The 22509-nt window shown below is 42.1% G+C and overlaps 2 protein-coding genes and 1 long non-coding RNA gene across 4 annotated transcripts in view; 2 read left to right on the forward strand and 1 right to left on the reverse strand.

Annotated features, from left to right (window-relative positions):
• Positions 1-1231, forward strand: part of xkr6b (XK, Kell blood group complex subunit-related family, member 6b) — a 55714-nt gene extending 54483 nt beyond the window's left edge. Inside the window, exon 3 of the mRNA XM_037086564.1 lies at positions 115-1231. Within this exon, the coding sequence (XP_036942459.1) occupies positions 115-1085 (971 nt within the window). The 3' untranslated portion in view covers positions 1086-1231. The remainder of the gene's footprint in view (positions 1-114) is intronic.
• Positions 1104-8854, reverse strand: LOC119012593. The gene is made up of 4 exons (XR_005072528.1): positions 8720-8854; positions 8160-8264; positions 1889-1986; positions 1104-1241 (listed from the first exon to the last, which is right to left on the reverse strand). It is a non-coding gene; the product is annotated as an uncharacterized LOC119012593 (long non-coding RNA).
• On the forward strand, positions 8829-17735 carry ccm2 (CCM2 scaffold protein). Of its 2 annotated transcripts, none has more exons than XM_037086565.1 (10): positions 8829-9221; positions 13564-13740; positions 13891-13974; positions 14067-14250; positions 14404-14540; positions 15015-15150; positions 15387-15444; positions 15551-15686; positions 15786-15924; positions 16427-17735. In XM_037086565.1, exons 1-10 carry the CDS (start codon positions 9192-9194, stop codon positions 16720-16722), a joined length of 1377 nt encoding a protein of 458 aa, XP_036942460.1. In that variant the 5' UTR covers positions 8829-9191; the 3' UTR covers positions 16723-17735. The 2 variants fall into 2 exon arrangements, with proteins under 2 accessions (XP_036942460.1, XP_036942461.1); XM_037086566.1 differs by lacking the exon at positions 8829-9221 and adding an exon at positions 12523-12887.
• Positions 17736-22509: the final 4774 nt, after the last annotated feature.

Genomic DNA, 22509 nt, shown 5'->3' on the forward strand with positions numbered 1-22509 from the left:
CTTTGACATTTTTAGAACCATCACACAGCATCTCGACAGTGTCAGCGTCTCTCATTCTTGCCATTCGTAGCCTTTCTCTCCTTTTTTACTCTTCCTCTCTGTCTACATTCACAGGTGTTTCTGCCATGTCCTCCCTCTTGTCCCTGGCCTGGGTGCTAGCATCTTACCACAAGCTCCTGCGTGATTCACGTGACGACAAGAAGAGCATGAGCTACCGGGGTGCTCTGGTGCATCTGTTCTGGCGCCTTTTTACCATCTCCTCACGGGTGCTCTCCCTTGCCCTATTTGCCTCTGTTTTCCACATCTACTTTGGCATTTTTGTGGTGCTCCATTGGTGTGCCATGGCTTTCTGGGTCATCCATGGCGGCACCGACTTCTGCATGTCCAAGTGGGAGGAGGTACTCTTCAACATGGTGGTGGGCGTGGTCTACGTCTTCTGTTGGTTCAATGTACGTGAGGGCCGGACGCGGTACAGAATGGTGGCCTATTACACAGTAGTACTGTTAGAGAACGCCATCCTCAGCTCCCTTTGGTATGCGTACCGTGACCCAGCTACCACTGACGCCTATGCCTCTTTTGCCCTCTGTGGCGTCTTCCTGTGCTTTGCCTCAGGTGTGGCCTGTATGGTTCTCTACTACGGGGTCCTGCACCCCATGGGCCCCCGGCTGAGGGTGCTGGCCAGCTCCTGCTGCGCTGAGCTGCTGTGGGGCCTTCCCTTACCCCCCGAGGCTGAGCCCATGGCTCCCACTCCGGGCCCTCGTGGCTCTCAAGCCACACCCACAAGGGGTCTGGCAGGGGAGTATGTGGAGTCGGATGAAACAGCCACAGACACCTGCCTTCCGGTTTTCCAGGTGAGGTCCACAGAGCCCGTGGATGCAGCTGGCAGGCCCATCCGGCCTGAGGGTCCTCTCATCAAGATAGACATGCCCAGAAAACGCTACCCGGCCTGGGATGCACACTTTGTGGATCGGCGCCTGCGCAGGACCATAAACGTGCTGCAGTACGTTAGCCCTAACGCGGTGGGCATCAGGTATAGGGACGGTCCGCTTCTTTATGAACTCCTGCAGTACGAGTCCTCCCTCTGAGGGGATCTTCTCCTCAGCTCTGTCACCTCCTCTATCACACAACAATGCACATGCCTTTCCTTTTCTTTCATTCTGCTCTTCTTCCTCTCCAGATATTATCTCTGTCCATTTGACACTTGGCTCTCTCCTTCTCTCTTCTCTGATCATTCAGTTGTTCTGCAGGAGATGTGTGTTTTGTCAAGTTAAAAATCTGTCAAGACAGTCTAAACACACAGTCATGATTTATTTTTGGAAAAAACATACAGTACAGAGAGAAAATTATAAACCTACAGAATCTTATGTGATATATACAGAAGTCTCATATAAACCCCTCTACAATGATAGAGGAAGGTTCTGTATGAGTGTGTAGATAACATATGAATGTTTCATTATGAAATGTGTTTAATGCATTATACTGTATTGGTGATTCAACCTGTGAATACTTGTGAAGGGCATATTGTATGTCCCTGTGATATGGGACTGGTGCAAAGCCTGATGGGAATGATGGAGGAGAGTCTCAGAGGAGGCAGGTCTTTGCACGGCCCAACATTTACTGCCATTCTTTATGTAAATTATTGAAATGTATGATAATGTTTACCAAGTCTTTAGCCCATGAATTCCAAAAGCACTGACATTTCTAACACGATACCATTGCAGAGAGGACACAATCAAAGATGTGCCCTTTCTGTAATTAATGTAATTCAAAATGGATTTTCCCTCTGTGAGCCTACGTGGCTCAAGTGTATCCTGGCTGTCCTATTTTCGTTCAAAATCCTAAATCGTAATCGCATCATGTATGGAAGAAAAAAAAGAAGCACACTGACCTTCAATCAGTTCCACCCACACATTCAATTTTTACAGAGCAGACTGCCCTCCAGTGGAGGCAAGCTGTAACAGCACGCCTTACTCGGTAGTTTTCTGCCTGTAGTTGTGACAGCACAAAGTATTAAGATGAAAACACAATGAAATGAATGTAGCGTGAAGATGAAATGAGCACAACGTTTTCTAAATTGAGGGGTAGAAAACTATAGTTAAAAAAAAAAAAAAAACATTCCAAAGACTTTTTTTAAAGATTGTAGGTGTTTAGTAAAGGGTAGCAGGGGACTTTTTTTTTGAAGTGCAAAGACAGCCTTCAAGGAATCCTCCACCATTCCCTTCTGAATACTAGAAAGTAACTCCCTTATCAAACCACCCTATTTTTTTGTTTTCTTATCAACTAATGTTTTAGGTTGATTAATATATGCTTATTGGGTGCAAAGACTTGTAATAAGTTCTTGAGAAAAAAAAAAGATGACAAATCTGAGAAGATATTTCTATGCTATTATACTTCAGTGCGTATTTGTGTCTACATTTATAGTCATTGACATAACTATATTTTGCCAGAACCTCACTTTTTTACATGACAAAAAGACGTTGTGCGGTGACGTGTTCAAAAGGTATACTCCTCAACATTGGTGTGCCCTCAAAGAGGTTGTGCTCTTACATACAGAGTGCAGGGCGACTGTTCTGGCATCTGCTAGCACAGTTGAAACAAAGCCAAATCGCATCCTACAGTACTGTCATTCCAATTTATCTGCCCCCATTGAACCGGTGGAATGAATCCTCGCAAAACGTGTGCCATCTATAGGCCTGCTGTGCAGCAATTACACACCGATACACACCCTGCAGCTGAACCTGCGGAAGCTTTCCGACACAGATAGCCACAGGACGACCACTCATGACGAAAAATAACACAAACCAAGAAAAAAAAAAAACATGCCTTCTAAGTCAAAGGAGCTTGACTGAAAAGTGAGGGCTACTGAACAATTCATAAGAAAAAAAGAATGCATTTCATACTCCAATTTTATCTATTTACTCAATGATTCATCTGAATATATAATGTGTGTTTTTTACATTGCAGTGTTTGGCATGAGTTTAGTATGAGGCATTAGTATGAATGCACCCAACAAGGAGTGCCCAAGAGCCCGACACGGCACGGCAGAGATTCCTTTCTCCCGGCTCACTGGCATTCTGCTTAGCTGTGGCCACGGGTGCCTGCTAACATCGTACTGTAAAAAGCAGATGCCACGCGAGTCCAGGCGAAAGGTGAGAGGCGGTTTTTGCCAGGGGTGGAAAAGAACAGGAGGACAGATTGTGATGAAGGGCCTGACCGGAGTATGGTGGATGATTCCTTGCAGTGCGCTTTCCGAAGTGTTCTCGCAACGGCGGCGTTTTTCCACGCACGCTTGTCTTGCGCGCATCCTCGGCCCGTTCCCCACACTGCTGTCCTCTCGCTGATTGTTCAGCTCCATCCTCGGTTGCTGCTCCGCCCTCTCCCCCGTCTCTGCGGGCGGCGGCGGGCCTTGGCACCCTCCAGTGAATACACTCTCACACTCTCTGGTAACTGAACAATGGGGTTGACGCTGAACAACTGGAGATCCTGACATGAGAACATGCAATGAGGTACACTGCCATAACCAAGAGCTTCAACATCCAGGGTCTGCCACCCTCTCAGCTTAAAAAAGCGATGTTCAGCCCTGAGTAATTGAGAACTGTTGGGTCAGCTAGGGTGGAGCAAACATCCAACTCACCGTATGTATAGAGAATACATAAGTATGCAAAACAACCAACTTGTTCATTGTTTACCATAGTAGCCAGAGTAGTTCCTCTCTGTTGTAGTGAATGAACAGCCATGTTAATAGTTAGTTAATGAATTAATAATAAGTATTGTTAAACTTAAAAAAAAAAAAAGAAACTAAGCAAAACAGCCAATACAGGGGTTCCTCAGGACCAACAAATAAGACCACTGAACCAGCTGACTCAGGGGTGTCTCAATGCAGTTCTCATCCCCAGGCATGTCCTCAAGGGTCTCCATTTTTTCCTTAACATAACTGCATCCTGGACCACTCCACGGCTGGGATTGTACCACTAAATTATGGTTTGCACATTTTTCTTTTGTTTTTCTTATTAAACGGGGAGGGGGACCGGCGTTTTTTTGTGGTAGTTGGCTGCCTGGCGTATCGGTGCATCCTTTATCCAAAACACTGCTGACCTTTTCCAGACGTGGACGCATGTCCAAATCAGGTGCAAATACACTGTGATTCATTCATCTGTGTGTGTGTGTCTGTGTGTGCGTGCGGGATGATATATATGTATATATAAACACACATATATATAACGTAATAGACGAGATTATGTTCAACTGGGCTGCATTTCAACTAGTGGTGCTTCATGTCGTGAAAGCGTATTTATGCTTGCCTAAATGTGTTAACAGAGTAGTAGAAACGGCAGTTGATTAAACTAATTGATTTCAATTAAGTCTACAAAGAGTCTATATGTTCCAAGTCTGGACTTTTAATGAGATGTTGCAGTATATTTTACATATTTCTACAAGAACGATCACCATTTTGCCACATTCTGTGTATTAAAGATAGAAGCTGGTTAATAAGCGGGCTTAAGTTTTTATATATTTTTCTTCTTTAAATTATAAACGGGTTTTCAAGAGCTAAGCTACACGTGAGTGCAAGTGGAAGCCACTTCTATACTGTACTGTGTAGTTTTCCCGGCTGACGTACTTTATACCATAAACAAGGTCATAAAAGAAAAAAATCCCCTACAGAGAATTGTTTCTGCCAGGTTACCTGCCCAACTCCACATCCCTCGACAGCCACAACACACAGCAAGAGTGTTTGAACAGCAAGCTTGTTCTTCTCAGTCCTTGTTGTGCCTTGTCACTATGGGTGCTTCAATCCAGCCATGGCAGCCAGGTCCGCAAACAACAATGCCAATGTCTTTCTTTACGTGTTTCATGTGCCAGCACACTCACCAATACGACGACAACACCAAACAGTATTCTTCCTGTCTTGTCTCCCCAAAAATCACGTCAAGCCAAGTTCTCAATTCTGTCAGCCGACAACGCTACGTAGTCTTACACTTTCATCCAAGTTGCCATTTACAGGACTGCACTGTTTTCCTCATTACAGTGTTACAACTGAACTTCGCAGCGTGGCAGAACCAAGGGGTGGGTGCTTTGTGAAACCCAGTTATTGGTTCTGTCAAAGACATAGGAGAAAAAGTAAGGCAATACTGAACATCGTCCCTACCTGAACGTAGGGTTCTTTCATCTTTATTACGTTTCGGGTAAGCTGAATCGCAGCAGCCCCGGGTTGATTCAGTTAACAGTTTGGACTGAGCTCACAAGTGTTAGTTTTGGACTGTTTGATGGATAGTCTTAACGAGATGCCAGGCACGATACTGAACAATTTGGTCAATGATTGTTTTGTACTTTTGTCTATGCCTTTTCATCTTCTTCTGTCTTGCAATGATGAATGATTTGTAGTGCCAAGACGTGAAAAAACTTTCTGTGTCCTTTGTCTCGTGTGAACAATTACATCCTCTAGCCAAAACAATAATGCCTGCAGTTGGAATATAACACGGGAAGAAGTCAATGATGACGAAATGCGCAAAAAAAAAGAATTTAAAAATCACTTGCGTTGCATTTTATTACAATGGAATGATGAAACAGGCCCGATCACTGATTCACTTTTCGAATAACCTCATTTCCTGGTTTTCCCGCCGCCTCCCAGCATGCCTTTAGAACTCATTGTGAGGTGACCCTCAACATTTAGCATGTAAGTGCTCTCGACTGCACAGCAAACCCTCTGATTTTCTGCATTAATGTGTAGCAGCAGGCCATTGTAGTGTTCGACTCGGTTTAAGTCTGTACCTTTGTGTCACGATCCATCTGTTTGACCACTGGCGCAGTATGTTCAGATGATAAAACGGTGCATTTATCTTCGTTTTACGTTCGATCCTTCTTTGATTTCTGTTAACAACCTGGTGCTGAATAAATACATTTTTAATAAGGTGCTACTGCTGTGGACCGCAGTCCACATTTTGGCTGTCTGACAGCAAAGCCTTCCGGTTGACTGAAGGGCCCGTGCCCCCACGCAAATCTCACAGTCTCAAAAATGCTCCAGAGCTAGCACCTCAAATCCACACAGTTTACAGCAGAACTCAATCCTCAATGGTGCCACTTTGATTTTCCAATCTGCATAAAAAAAAAGACAACAGTTACTCTACTTTTCATATAATGTTTATTATTACATTATTATTACAGTATGTTTGTTATTTTACTATGATTCAATCTGCACTAGGATTTAGTTTTTTCTTTTCTTTCTTTTCTCTTGAGAGAATGGAACTGGCAGATGACAAAAATGCATCTTTTTTTTTTGGCAAATGCACAGGAGCACAAATGTACTTCTGCTACTGGAATTTGGTTAAAAAAAAAATATATAGAACGTGATTGCTGTGTTGTAAATTCCTGTCATCTATATGTCCTTAACCTGTGTGTATCTATTTTTGTTGTTATTGTAGAATTGGCTGTAATATTTTGTTTAAAAATGGATTTGATATTCCAATGAAGCGACTATGGTTGTCATATTAATTGCTGCTGATTTTTGAAAATTGTTATCAAAAGGTGTTGGGAAAATATTGCTTTGTTTATATTCAATCAATTTATAGATTGTGTTAGCTTGTCGGTGTATTTCACAAATCTATCAGGATACTCCCTAGACTATATGATTTATCCGGGGTATTCTAAAACGTTGGCACAATGTCAGAGAGCAAATTTGCTACGATTCCGTAGCATCTTTTACGAAAGTGTACTCATTCAACCTATGTTGTGACTGAGAACATATATGGGAATGATTTTATTTGTTGTTGTTGAATATAAAATGTAAGTAAATTGTTTCATGGAATCCCCGTTCTTTAAAAAAAAAAAAAAGAAAGAAGCAAAACTGATGTCCTATTTTTGGGAACAATATGAATATTATTAATAACATATGGTGCTAAAGTTCTTTTTGTATGTTTTGGTTTTTAGATGAAAAGAGAAATATTATGCTGAAAATGTAATGTTAAGCCTTACTGTAGATTCATATATCAGACTGTTCATCCCAGAAGAGAAAAATAAATATAGTATTTGAAAGTGCAATATATATTAGTAGTGTATTCACATGCACAATACACATCTGGGCGGATGGAAGCAGCTGCAGTATACGGCCTGGGACGGGAGCCGACGTACGTGACTCGGACTAAATGGGGAAAGTTTAGCAAATGTGTCCTGATACAACGGTTTGTCCGTCGTTCATATCACAATTGATTTTGTTAAAGGGGCTCCATTTCTGAACTAACTTCAGCTGCTGTTTCTCTCTGTAAGTGGAGCAAAGAAAGGCACTCGAGATCGTGCGTCGAGTTGCATCCTTTGGACCGTCGCGGACAATCTGACCCGAGTCCTTCATCTAGAAAATCCACAGTCCAGCAACATTTAACAACTTAAACATTTCATCTACATGCAACCGAGAGAGAAGGAGAAGGTGTAATTGTTCCCGCCACGTTACAATCCCCTCACGCATGGCCCGTAACAAGCCCCTGAGGTCATCGTTTGTTCAAGTTAATGCAAAAATAATCAGCTTTAAGATAAACAGTATATTTCGAGGTTACACCAGCTGAGAAAGTCTATTCTTACACTGTACATAAAATAAAAGACAAATGAGGCCCCACAGACCTAAACACAAGGTTACTGAACTCAATACTTTGAATCACTCTGCTGTATTTCATTACGGATACCTGCATGTATTGCTATTTGCGATTGAGTTAGTCAAGTGTGTTCTCATAATTAAATACACAACTATCACAATACATACTACTACTTATCCATGTCGGGTTAGTCATAAACATTAAAACTACTTTTTTTTTTATGGCAGAGTGCTGAGGACGAAGGCGCTGCTCTGTAGTCTGGTGGTACGGCAGTAAATCGAAGTTTAATTTGTTTCCGCCGTCATCGCCTTTTGTCCAGACAGAATTCGTCAGAATCAACAAAAAAATGCTCATTGTAGTAGCTTTAACACAACACAATCACATTGAGCACCTTTAATCCTTATCATTTCCATGAAAAAAAGAATTCAGTGACATTTCCTGACCATCCCAAATATTTCAATCCAACAGCAAATGTTAAACCCCTTCATCGAATTTATACACAGCTTCAACAAAATAAGGAATTCTTAAAACAATATGATTAAATACCACTAAATGTTACGGAGCATGTGCTGAGCTTACCCGTCTTACGCAGCCAGGACCTCTTGTGGCCTCTTTTCCACCTTCGCATCATCTTTCTGTAACTGTTCGAGTTCACGTCTTCGTCCACTCAGCTTCTCTGTGATCCTGTCAAAACAAGGACCAATACAGAGCAGTTGTGAATAGCTCATAGAGATATTGTTTGATAGAGACTGTTTTTATATCAATGTAATATATATAGATATAATATTTGAGCTAACTTAGAGTTATCTTAGCAGGAAAGCATTTGAAGCAATAATATGAACAGGTTTGCATCCACAGGTGTTGTGGCACATTGAGACACATGAACAAAACACTGTGCTTTTTTTCATTTGATTAAAAACAATCATATCAGCTCAGCAGAAAGCCTTACACGATTAAGTGATTATCAAAAACTGAGCTGTATGACTCACAGGTGTGCACAGGTAAGAAAAGTCCTCAAAAGTCCTGTGCAAAAGTCAAATGTCTATACTAAGGTAGTTCATTTTTGGTTTAAAGTGAGTCTCCGTGATTGATTTAATGAACAGTTAAACTATTTTTTCTAGCTAACGACTTAAAACTACCTGAGTATCGCCAGCACGGCTTCATCAAACTGTCTTCTCTTCTCGCCCAGCTGCATCAGTAGCAGCTGTTTTGGTTTGTGCAAAGCAAAGCATGCTGGACCACAGTTCAACGCCCAAAATGGCGGCACAGTTGAAAACTTTTCCCTGTTTTATCCTAGTTTGTCTTGTTCACAGACGACTCCTCTAGTCGCGTTAGCAGCACCGAAGCGTAGCGTTTTCACATTGGTGGCGCGCCGGCGTTTTCCCCTTTAATGGTTGCGGATTAAGGCGAGTGCCGGGATGGCGTTTTGCTGTCAGCTCGAATTCGGGCATCACTTTACCAACGCTAGGCTGAGCTAAGCTAGGCTAGGCTAGGCTAGCAAAGCTAACTACTGTCAGATGAGTGCTGGTTAAAAAGCATCCGTAGCTATGTCTCGTCTCACCTGGACCTCCGCGCTGAACTGAATATGAAGAAGAGGACCATTAGATAGAAATGGAGGATGATGTGAAAAAAGTGAAAAAGGTGAGTGGGGCATTTGTTCTACTTTGTACTGCAAGTTGGCTAGCTAGCACGCTAACTTGCTAGCTAGCAGGGGAGTTTAGCAGTTAGCTTGCTAAGTTTAGCCAACTTTCAAGTAAATATGAACGGGAAAACACACTCGCTGACATATCCAATATGTTTTCTATCAACCAGAGCTAATTTAAAAAAGGGGAAATGTGTGTCGTTTATTGAAGAGGCAGTAAATATGTAAATTAAAGCGAAACCGCATGGGTGTAAAAAGTTTAAAACGTTACCGTGTCAGTTCAAGATTACACTGAGATTCAGGATTCAATCTCATGTTTGTATTAATACCAACTTTATCTGAGCGTTGATCGCCTTGTAGTGCATTGAAACTTGTTCAGATGAAACGCTGTGTTCTTGTGGCAAATGCACTTAAAAAGGAAATACCGGCCATTGTTTGTAATAATTAGGCTGATGTATGTATTGTGTATCAACCATTGTAGGGTGGTTGTTGTTTTTATTACAGCGAGGGTGACACATAGGGCGTCATACCGCGGTGTCAGTATTTCCACAAAGATAATGAGCGCGCAGACAGGTTTTTTTTAGAGTAATAACCCCTCGTTGTTAAGCGGAGGCGTGGGTCACGGAAGATCTGTGCTCAAACACGGGCTGTCAGAGGCAGCCGCTATCGGTGTCAGTCATGCTGAGAAGAATCAGCTCTCCTTGGTTGTGTCAGCCATCCCTGCTGCCCTGTCTCACACACAGAGTACACACACACATGCTACCTAATGATCCAGTTTGATTTGGAGTGGGACGGATCTGTATGCTCGGACACATAGCTGACATTTCTCTGATCTTTTCTTCCCACCTTGTCTGATGGTAGACACCGGGGGACGTGTTCCCATCTGTTCCTCTGGTTGGTACTGGAGGAAACTGAACTGTAGGAGCCAACAAATCTAGGCAGGACTTGACACTGACAGGTTCTCATAGCCTGAGCAGAATAATGAGAAGTGATTTTTGTTGTTGTTGTTGTTGTTGTTGCTATGCTTGCTCTGGTTTTTCTATAATTTTTATTGGCAATAACACAGAAGTTGTTTCCCATCTCCTCTTGATGTGGACGGAAATTTGGACGGAAGTGAAGTGATATCCTTGAGTCAAGAAGGTTTGTTGTGACAAGGAAATGTTTTTAACCAACCCTGTCTGCTCTTCGAAACTTCCCCTCAGAACACCCCATGCAGTTGCATTCGTAATGCCAAGCAGCATTTAAGCTTTTTGGAAAGTCAGATGTGGAAAAAATGATTTCTGTTGTCCTTTTTAATCTCACTAATGTTTCAGCTGCATGAATCTGATTTAGACTTAATTTTGCTAGTTGTAAGTACAATGTCAGTGACAGAAAAACTAAAATTTGTGTTGTTGCATAGGGTTAGCACATATTATTGACCTTTACTTATCAGGGAACAGTGTCACATACAGTTCTTATTCGTGCCACTTGGTGGTGATAATGAACAGCATTTGCCCAAGATGTATTTATATACATATTTTACTGTATTGCACAGGTTCAAATGAAACATTAGACCTTTTTATATGATTGCTATCACTTTTTGGCCACTGATTTGTATAAACTCCCATGAAAAAGCCCTCCCTACATGTCAGGGAAACTCTGAGTCATTAAGTCTTGAACCTGTCAAAGTTGTCTAGAGGTAGTTGAGGAATTATTTTACATAGCACATAGCAGAGTAAATGCTGTCATGACTCGCATATCTGTGGATTAACTTGCTTTCAACCCAGCTGGAGTGGTGATGCTACAGTAATGAATGACAAACATCCTTATGTAACAGAGGTGCTGCTGCTTAGATCTGGAAAGGCAGATCAAGATGGTAGTATCTTACTTGTAAGACTACTGTATAAAAGGTAGTCATCGTTTCTAGGTGTACAGGAGACAATTTAGCCTTAAGTTACGCTTATTCTATATGAAAATTAAACTATAACACTGGTATTTACTTCACTGCGAATAAAAGGTCATTCATGGACAAGAGATGGTCATCATTTTCACAATTGGACTTTTATTATTATAATCTGTTGTTACACTGAATTGGGGCTGAAACTAATGATTACATTCATTGAGAACCTGGTTATTATTGTCTTGATTAATTGATAGGTTGTTTTGGTATGTAAGATATCAGACAGTGGTGAAAAAAATTGTCAGTGTATTTATCAGTGTTTCTTTAAGCTCAACATGAAGTTGTCAAACGTTTTGTTTACTATTATTAAATAATCATATTCAATAATATATATAATATATATAGTTATATAATAGTTGACAAGTGATGGATAAATTGTTGCAGTCTTCCACTGAATATAGCAGGGTTGGACGGCCAAACCTGACACTTGGTGGACCATGGGCAGAAAGCAAGCAACTATTGTGCTGTAGTATTAAGATGTAAAATTGCAGTTTCAGTCCAGACGTGACATGTGGTTGGCCAACTTTGGCTCATGGGCCGGGCCCAATTTTTGGCAGCCCAGGTTTTCTTGTATGGTTCTTGTGTGTGGAAAAGTTTCAGAGTCTGGCCATCACAGCACAAAGAGGCCACCCTCTATCTTCTCTTATGTCCCTTTTTATAAACAAGACTTTCACCAATAAAGACACCTATTCATCTTGAGGCCATTCACTGGGGGTCAGCTACAGTAGCTCTCCTCTCACATTTCACATGGAGACACTATAAAATGTTAATGTGTTTGTCTTCACGAGCTACGTAGTGTTAAATAATGCACTGGTCATCGGTTGTGCTGTTCTATGGAGTCTCAAGTCTGTGATCAAATGTCAGCACATCAGGCAGGAGCCAAAGTATGGCTACAGTGAGTGATTGTTCAGATTGTTCAGCTTCGTTATAAATGAGGGAAGTTCATTTAACACTGATTAGTATTCTTACAACATTAGCCATACTGTGCTGCTGTTGTAGATATTGCCAGCAAGCATAACGTTGATGAAGTTTGCTCTTCAGATTTTATGCTTGTGGAGCAAATTGGTTACATTGACCTTTTGATAAGGTGGCTGAAAAGGGGAAGTAAATCTTGCAGAACCACATAAGATTGTCGGTACTTTTCTCCATATTGAGTGTGCAGCTTTGCAGATGTCACGTCTGTGGTTAGTGTCATAGAATATACGAGGTCTTGTATTTCTGTGGCTATGGAGTGACGTGTGTGGACCTTCAGCCGCTGAGCCAAGTCTGAGTGAATGAGAGCATGATGGAAGATGGTGGTTATCATCGTTGCAGTAAATATGAAGATCTGGAGCAAAGGGGGTGCTCACCGCTCACGCTTTGTCTTCAGTATATTCAAAACAACATTGAAAGAAGTCTGCAGCAGCCTTTTAATCGTTACAGAGTTTAAAGCATGCATGCGCGTGTCATCACAGGAAGTTGTGGCTGGTCCCCTTCCTGTTCTTGTGCCTGAGTGCAGAGCAAGAGACACTTCCCTTCCTCCTTGGGGGATCACACCCCTGACATACGCAGTCGCCCTGTGTTTGATCCTGTACATCTGTCACCAGTTGGCAGCTGTCACTGTGTGTGAGAGCAGGCAACAAGTGGCCAGTTGAGACAGTGCGAGCGTTGCAGCATCCGTTGCCCGGCTGTGTGCTTGCCGTTGAATAGCCGGCTCTTCTAGTGTGTGGGGTTCATGGAGAACGAGGTAGGCTTTTCAAAACTGCTTTGAAATGTTTTCTTTCATGTGTAGACTGTAGACCAAACCCATCATGGTTTACCAAGCTTAAAAGTGAACAGTATTGGCCTTCTACCAGTTTGTACAAGAGTAAAAGAATGACAAATGGCACGTTTTCTCTGTCATTTGCAAGCAAAGCGATGAATAGGATTAAGTAAATATGGGATAAAGGAGAATGTATTTTTCTCATTTTGCATGTTGATGTTTTAACCATAAATACTTGGGATTTAAGATGTTAAGTTGTGGTTCTCCCTTTCATATTTTGTGTGGATCTCAACCGCAAACTCCTCCAGTATTGGGAAATGCAAGGTTTCCTTTTGCACATGCTATTGTTGACATTTGAGCAACACGTATTGGGTAACACGGAGAGCTATACGAGAGTACATCTGCAGTGAGCGGCTCAGTCGGAGGAAACAGAGTCTGCATACAAGTACCACACACAACAGACGTTTGATATAGCTTCTGTTTTTTTAATTTGTTGTGCACTGCGACTACATGTACACTGTTGATGTTATTATCAGTAATATATTGTTGAATAGAAAGTCTAAAATGTTACATATCCACATAAATCGAGTCTCATTTCTTAGTGTATTTTGTATTTCATTTCTCTCCACTCTGCTCTCTTTCTTCATTCTTTATTTTCCAGCCTGGTATCGTGTCTCCGTTCAAGCGAGTCTTCCTGAAAGGAGAGAAGGGGCGAGACAAGAAGGCCCAGGAGAAAGCCACTGAGCGCAGGGCCCTCCACACATTCTCACTCTCTCAGCCTGACCACCGCATCGACCCTGACATCCTGCTCAATGATTACATTGAGAAGGAAGTCAAAGTGAGTGAGACTAGCAGGGATATAAATGGAAACTGTTGTCGTACTATTCACTTATATGATTAATTATATGACGCTGGGTCGCACTGTATTTCTTGGGGTTTAGTACGACTTTTAGTAAAATACCTTTTGCTCATGTTCTGTCTTGTTCAGTACTTGGGGCAGCTGACATCAGTTCCAGGATACTTGAACCCATCAAGTCGCACAGAAGTGCTGCAGCTCATCGACACTGCAAGGGTGAGTATCTCAAGGAGAGGATTTATAGAAGGACTGATATGGCATTCACACTATCTGTCATAACCTTGATTGTGTGCCTCTGTGGTTCTCAGAAGTCCCATCAGTTGGCAGGCCAGCTGACATCAGAGCAAGATGCAGTGGTGAGCCTGTCGGCATACAACATAAAGCTTGTGTGGCGTGATGGAGAAGACATCATTCTGAGAGTGCCCATCCATGATATCGCTGCTGTCTCCTACATCAGGGACGATTCTTTGCACCTCGTGGTGATCAAAACAGGTAAAATTATGTTTTACTTAAATCCACTGTCAAAGGACAATTAGTAACGCCCACTAAGGAAATGTGATTTGTGACTTTGACTTGACTTTTTACCTGACACACTATTCAACACTTAAATAATTAGATACAACTTGATTTTTCCTTGTTTTTCAGCCCAGGAGTCAGGAGGTTCTCCTTGCCCCAGCTCGTGTCCTGATCTCAACAAGTCTCAGACGCTGAGCTCCTTATCAGAGAGTGGAGCTGTGCTCGTGGAAGTCTGCTGTCTGCTTGTGCTGGCTGTTGATAATAAGGTAATACTTTTTATCTGTGGCTATGTTTACAACATGCACACTGTTAAATGGAGTTTATTTCTTTAGTGAGGTTACACAGGTGAGTTAAGTTGATGCAAATGCAGATGCCTGCTTTAAAAATATGAATTAAAGACATAGACTCGGCACCACCTGCAGTGCTGTTTGTTAATTATCCCCTGTGGAGTTTAAGATCTGTAGTTGTTCTTTGGAGTTGTTTATTCGTGAGTCGGCTCCACGTTTAGGATACTTAAAAAAAGATGTTTTCTGTTGGTAATGAAACTAACCTAGGGTCTGAAGTCTGTATGAAGAGCACAAATGGTAAATTACAGTAGATGGTGAACAGAGCTCAGCTAATTCTGATCTACTTGACAGTTGACAACTGCTTAGATTTCAAGACACTGATATCATGGCAAAAAAAAAAAAATTAATCAGTTGAAGAGCGCATGATTAATTGCTGACTTTTTTGTGTTTTAGGCAGCAGCAGAGGAGCTGTGTCTTTTGCTCAGCCAGGTCTTTCAGATCGTTTACACAGAATCGACCATCGACTTCTTGGACAGAGCCATTTTTGATGGAGCGACCACACCTACCACACACCTTTCTCTATACAGTGGTGAGAAACAAAACAGACGAGCTCTCACACAAAACAAACAAAATGAATCTAATTTAACATTATTTATTCTATTGTTTTTATTTAAAGAAAAAATATAACACTGATTGGGTGTATATACAATGGTATAATACAGTTTTACTCACTGATGAGTTTGGAAATTTACAGTCTCTCCAAGTTTCACAACAATATGAACCTGTAAATATGTAGCTCGTTGTAAAGATTAAGTTATCTTGCAGATGACTCTTCAAGCAAAGTGGATGTTAAGGAGGCCTTTGATGAGGAAGCCAGCACATTGTAAGTACACATGTTTCTATTTTGGGAGCCGTCAAGAAAGATTGTGACACATCTCTGAAAGTGTCAGTTTTGCTTATCATTTACAAGGGGATGTGTTCTCTCTCAGTCCTTTCCAGGGCTCTATGGAGGCAGAAGAAAACTCTCCCTCAGCTTCCACCCCAGCGTCCCCTCAGCCAAAGACTCCGAGTGAAGGAGAGCTTAGCACCACTGCTGCAGAGCTCCTGCAGGACTACATGACCACAGTATGATAATTTCAACCTGTCCTTCCATTTTTGGCACATGACATTTTCTCAGGCTGTACTAATAATTACATTTCTTGCTATTTTTTTTTCTCTTTTTAGCTGCGGACAAAACTGTCATCTCAGGAGATCCAGCAGTTTGCCACCTTGCTTCATGAATACCGCAACGGATCCTCCATCCATGAGTTCTGCATTAACCTTCGACAACTCTATGGGGACAGCAGGAAGTTCCTTCTTCTTGGTATGACCACTCATCTCTTCTATCTGTGATTTTCACTGCAGTACCTTTGTCTTCTGTCTAATAATTTGAACTGGTCTAATCTTAAATCATGTTTACACTGGTGTATTCAGTGCCACCGTGTAGATCTTATCTACCACTAAGTAGCTGCTTCCAAAATGGACTGATGTGCTGATGTGGTCTGGTTGTGGTTAGATTGTGGGGAAAAGTGAAACAAACTTTGAACAGAAGTTCCACAGTCTTGCTTGGTGGTTGTAATAGTAGCCACACTGTCGGTTCCAGTTTTCTTGCCACAAAAGTTTTAGGCCCACTTTCATCTCCCTACATGTAAACGTGAGATATAAAAAACAATATGTGGAGTCCTAGCTGCTCCGCTGTCTCCTTTATTATATATAAATCCACCTTCATTTCACATCACATATAATGTAACACAAATGCATTTGTCCTAAGTACGTGCTGAAAAGACTGTTGTCAGGCACTTAGGCATCAATCTGTGCCCTGCCAGGTCTGCGTCCCTTCATACCAGAGAAGGACAGCCAGCACTTTGAGAATTTCCTCGAGACCATCGGTGTGAAGGACGGACGAGGCATCATCACTGACAGCTTTGGCCGCTACCGGCGCACAGCCAGCTCCGCCTCCGATTCTACCACCAACGGCAACGGAGCAGCCGGAGGGAGCGCCGCATCAGACGAGGGCCAGGAGGCCTCGGAGGGAGACGAATGGGACCGTATGATCACTGACATCAGTAATGACATCGAAGCTCTCGGCTGCAGTATGGACCAGGAGGGAGTGACGCCTTGACATGGCGAGCAAAGGGATCTTCTTTTTTTGTTTTCTTCTTCTCTTTTGCCAGAGCTGACATAGAATGGCAGCCAATTCACAAATGAACAGAAGGCATGAGCTGAACGGATCAGATGAAGGTGGTCCTGAGCACTGACCTAAGATTTGATTAAGCGTATTTTCCTCTAATTGTGAAGAGGACGTCCCTGTGCACTCACAGAAAAAACCTCAACCTGTTACCACAAAAACATGAAGTCAACAAATGCACTTATGCAGATCCTGTAGATGACACACAGTCAGTTGGCTATTTTTTGCATTTCAGAGGGATTCATAGTCTCTGAGGTATTTTTAAAGTTTCTTTTGATTTTTGTACTCATTTATTGGCAGTATCTGCCACCGCTGTCATCTATGTAGCGGAAATCCAGAGTCTTTGAGAATATTTCAGTGTGTTTATACCCTCAAAGACTCTGGAGGATCCATCAGAGGACTGTCAATGTGTTTTTAGAAGGTTAAGAGTGAGGATGTACCGGTTTGTGCTATTGTTTAGCTATAGGTCAATCAGCTTCATCCACCAGGAGAACTTTGGTCCTCTTCATTTATTTCACGCGTGTGTGTTGCTGTAAGAGTGTAACATTTCGCTCTATATAATTTGTTTTTCAGTAAGCTTTGTGTACCACTTTGTTTCTACACTATCATTTGTTATCAGTGTTTACTCATTTTATATATTTTTGCCTTACTCAAACTGACCAAGGAAATGCTGTAAAAACAAAAATTCTCATTCAGTTCAAGCGATTGAGTGGGGACTGTATTTGACAAAGCCAGTTATGGCTGATGTAAATTTATGATTTTAGATTTGTGTTCTTCTCCTGCAGGTCATCTTGTTATGTCTTGTGATATTACATTTATCTGTCATTGTGCCTTTACACTGCAGTACTGCTGCCAACTGTCTGTCACACACAGACAGGTAATTATGAACTGTAACTACAGTTGTTGAGCAAATCATGGTTATTAAATAACAGCTACTTTAAACTGAGTGTCTGTTTGTATTGTTGTAAAATTCCATCAGGATTAGCATCTTTTACACCCGTCCACTGCGGTTTGAAGTGAGAAAAACCTCACTTCATTTGACTCTTCGCTCACCAAAACTGACACAAGAGGTGAAGGTTTTGTAATCTGATTATGATCCTCTCTGACTGATCATCTGCTCGGATGCACCTAAGCTGCTGTGGAACTTTTCAGCCTCGCTTTCATCAAAGCAATCAGTCTGGATGTCGCCCTCAAAGTCAGGGATTAGTTTTGTGAGTCCGACGGGCCAGAAATTGGCAGCGCTGTCCAAGAGGAGCGCATTCCATTCTGTGAAGGCGCTCGCCAGGCCTTTAAACCACTTCCTTCACAGATCTTTCATAAACTTTTCCTCAGTAAGTTTAAAACGCACTGGAATCAAAAGGTGTTCGTCCGTGTTGTCTCCTGTTTGTTGGACTGGAACACTACACCTGGGCTCACGTTGCCACTTTGGCTTGAGACACCGTCTGCCTCGAACAAAAGGATGAGATGGAAGCCTGTGATCTCACCGAGCAAACACACACTTTCCTGTCATCACAGGCAAACTGTTCTTGGTTAGATGTACCTGGCTGCCACAGTGTTGCTTCATTGTTTTGGCACAGACGGAGAGAAAACGGTGCTTTTCGACATGGCCTCAGCGTCTGCTTTCTCACAGTACTTGGCAGAAGCCTAATTGGCCTCCTGTAAATACTCCTCGTAATCCAATTTTAGACAGCACGGAGTGGTTCATTACGGCTCCTCATTTGAAGCAAGTAGTTATTAGATAGATCAGTTTGTTTAATTAAGTCATTAAAAGATCCCACGCTGTTTTATAAAGAGTTTGCCAATTATCTTTACAACAACGGCCGGATCCCCTGTAGTGCGTCTATGGTGACTTCATTACCTTGCATCAGCGTGCCCCCTCGAAGAAGAATCAGATGGGCCGTTCGTTGACGTGTTTCACCTGAGATTGTGGCCCTAACAGTAAGTGGATTAAATATAGAAGTCTGTGACTACACTAGATTTGGAACTTCAGAGGGATTTATCATAGGATGCTGATTCAAGAAAAGCTTTTGAAAAATGTTCTTTCATTGCGCCACGTTAGTTTAGAGAAGATGGGAGAAGTTACGTTTTGATACATGAAGTCTTATTAGAGCTGTGGAAAATCAAACCATGTTTGCTCACTACATCTGAGACGTTCTAACCTGCAGCTGTGCATAAACTACAGCTTTGATACTTCTTTTTTAAAATACGAAAATGTGAAACTATTGGTCTCCTTATCGGTATTGTCCTTATGAGGCAGGTAGTTGAAATCCTGGCATCGGCTGAAAAAAACACTTCATGACATCAGCAGGCCGTTGAACATATCGAAGCATTCGGCAGCTAAAGAGCCAAAGATTTGGTGGAGACAGAAAACACACCTGAAACGAGAGGGCGATAAACTTTTTTGCCAGGTGACTGGACACAGAAACAAATGGTAATGGTAATGCTCAGTGTCAGCTGGATGTGCTAACAGGTAACCGTTTGCTAATAAGGTCACCATATCAATCAGTCAATCAACCCTATGAGGGTTAGGGTTAGCTACAGCTACAAAAAGCCCCTGAACCTACGCAGTGATACCAGATATTTGATAAAATAAGAAATCTTTAAAGGTAAAACATTTTGTGTTTACAGCTTGTTTTGGGTCCAAGGTTCTTTATTTGTCACGTACAGTCCTCTGTGCAATGAAATGTACTAAACAATGGCCCTCGCTGCTTACAAAAGAAAGCTTATCAAATTAGTTTGTTGAAACAAATTCAAAAACATATATTTCTTCAAATATACAATGTAAAACCGGTTCTCCACCAATCAAATCTTACACAGAGAGACACAGCCTGATCCAAAATAAAAAGGAATCTGCAAGAAAGGGGCTTTTCCCCAAATATCCCACATAGAAAGCCGTGCTTTTAAAGTTATTTTTAGCTCCTGGACATGTTTAATGTGTGATCCAAATGTCCCTCTGACCTTATTAATCTATTTTTCCAACAACCGACACGGTCAGAATCTACGTCTCGACGCTCCAGGGGTTTAATTGTGTGGTAAAGCTTAAAGACTCATGAGTCTGAGGCAGCGTGCCTCTCTCTTCCAACAAAAACAGCCTGTTTTAGCTGCTTTTCCACGCCATTAAAACCTGAGAGTGTTGCCGCCCGTCGAACGGTCGCTCTTTCATGACATCACCCAGGTTGGCATCCAAAAAAGAAGACTCAATATGCGAAATGACCAATCAACTTGTCTTTATTTATGATTTTCTTCTTTGCGGTGCGGTGTTCTGGTCTGCACACGGCTCCATCCTTACAGCAGATCTTTTTTCTCAGATGGGACGCACTCAGACGGTGCTGCACAAAGGCTCGGCGTGAGCTGCAGTCTGGGATTCCCGCCAGTCTCACCCCGCGGTTCACCTTGGTGATGTTTCTGTCGGCCGTTTCACGCTTGAGTTTGCAGCTCAGTCACGGCGAGCAGTGCGGCTCTGTGGTGTTGCATGTGTTACATTACTGGAACAGGACGGCAGCTACATTCCCAGCCGTGAACATCAGAGGAAGAAAAAAAAAAAAAAATCTCTTGTAGAGAAATGGTAAAAATAGCAGTTAACTGTCAGAGTCCCATCTGAAAGCAGCAACATGACGTAGTTCTTTTTAAACCTTAAAATAACAGCTTCAAAGCCATTTTGAAGGCACAGTGTCTTGTAATAGTGTCAGTGGTGTCTCAGCCACAGTCAATGCACTGTACAGTGTGTGTAACTGAAGTGAGAGGTGATGATCACAGCGTTACATACACGTTCACTTCAACACTTAACATTGCTATGATGTCATGAGATTTGTCTGTTGTCAGCGCCTACATTATATCTGAAAAACTGTTACAGACCTGGGATTTGTGTTTACCACAGCGGTGTTGCACTCAGGGACTGTGGGGGGGTGCCAGATTGCTCAAAATGCCAATTTCCACATTAGGTTGCTTTAACCATCATGCCTCAGATCCATCACTGCTGAAACCTCTCCAGCCACCAGTCCGTCTCCTTTTTGACTGGTCTGCTGGACTTGAACCAGCTGGTCTACGGTCTCAACAAGATGCTTAATGTTTTGCATCAGGACTGTGGCCTTTGATACAGTGTCTGGCCTTCATGCTTCAACAGCAGAGACAACATCTGATTTTATGCCTGTCAAGTCATTTTGTCATGCAAATGAGATGGGTTAGGCATGAAATTAATAAAATACCAAACTCCAGGGACAGCCGCTGGGCAGTACCACAATCCAAACAAGCAACAAGTACACTTTCTTTTCACTTTTCTTCAAATTGCTGTTCCACAGAACAGTGGCTACACAGTATTCATTCCATTGTAATGACTTAAATATAACAGAAAAAATGAACCGAAACCACCATAATCACCAGAAGCTTGTTAGAAATAACATGTGACGGCCCCTCTGGCAGCCTTTCAGTCAAGAGGAGATGTGGCTTTCAGCCGCGATAAGCTCACATAAAGCTGGAGCTCATGCATGAAAAATCTCAGGCTCAGCAGAGTCATTCATGACACGCCACTTCAGGCACTCCAGATGGAGAGGGACACAGGAATCAGCGAGCGGGTCGCACTGCGACTCTCACATGCAAAAGCTCATGACCTCCACGCTCATGTCTTCACACATACCCAGAACTGTGGGAGCCCGGGCTGTTCCCAACTGTTTACATAAGTTCTTGTGCAAGCGTGCACAGATGACAGCTCGGCCTGCTAGGAGAACAAAAGCATTGGGACAAAAATGAGAGTCCCGAGATAACCAATTCTTTCAATTTTCCAAAACATGGCATTATGAGTTGTAAAGGTGAGGGAATGGATAAAAGTTGAAAAGAGTATGAATGGTTAAAAATATTGCAAAGGGATGGATGCAAGATATGGTGTAAGGTGGGAGATGAACTGCATTGCTTCACTAATGGCTGTTAAGCTTAGCTGCATTGGTGTACTAAGGAGAATTTAAGTAAGTGTTGTATTGTCTGTATTATGTTGGTATATATACTGTATGCACTTTATAACAATCAGTACATACGACACAGGCTGTGTTTAGATTACCAGTTTTTCTTGTTTTTTCTTGACTGTAGTGAATTATATTTTATTTGCTGACTCTGAGCATTTATATACTGTACATTCTCACAAAGTACAACTTCATGGTCTCCAATAAAAACACTGTTTTTTTTAAATTCATCATAGTGACACATCTATGAGTCAAAAAGTCCTTGGAGCTGAACTGAATTGCTCGAATAATGTGCAGGTGCTAAACTGCCCCGCTGGCCCAAAGTTGCATTAAGAACAGCTGAGGGAGTATACGCATATTTGGAAAAAGTGTAAAAGTGTATGCAGTCATATACACTGTAGGTGTAATCAAGGAGACTTGATTGACACATCACAGTCGTTTGCATCCCTGATGAGAGGCCATTGACGAGACTTTCTTGTGATGACAGCAAATTAAAGGTTGAAAAAGTACGGCCAAACAAGAACCCAGTTAAGGGTTATCATATTTTGTCAAACCAGTTTTAAAGTACAGGATGTGACAGTCAATTAAAGGCTTAGTAACACAAGATCAAGTTGACATAGTAGTTGTTTTCTTGCCGGGTGGCATTGTGCCTCACTGTTTAGGGGATACTGAAAACTGAGATAATGGAACTGAGTGTTCTGTTTGTTCAACATGCTAATCATATAATGTCGGACGGTCTCAGCAGTAGATGCCGTGTTAACCTTGTCAT

This window comes from Acanthopagrus latus, chromosome 22 (assembly GCF_904848185.1).
Source record: "Acanthopagrus latus isolate v.2019 chromosome 22, fAcaLat1.1, whole genome shotgun sequence".
NCBI classification, from domain to species: domain Eukaryota; kingdom Metazoa; phylum Chordata; class Actinopteri; order Spariformes; family Sparidae; genus Acanthopagrus; species Acanthopagrus latus.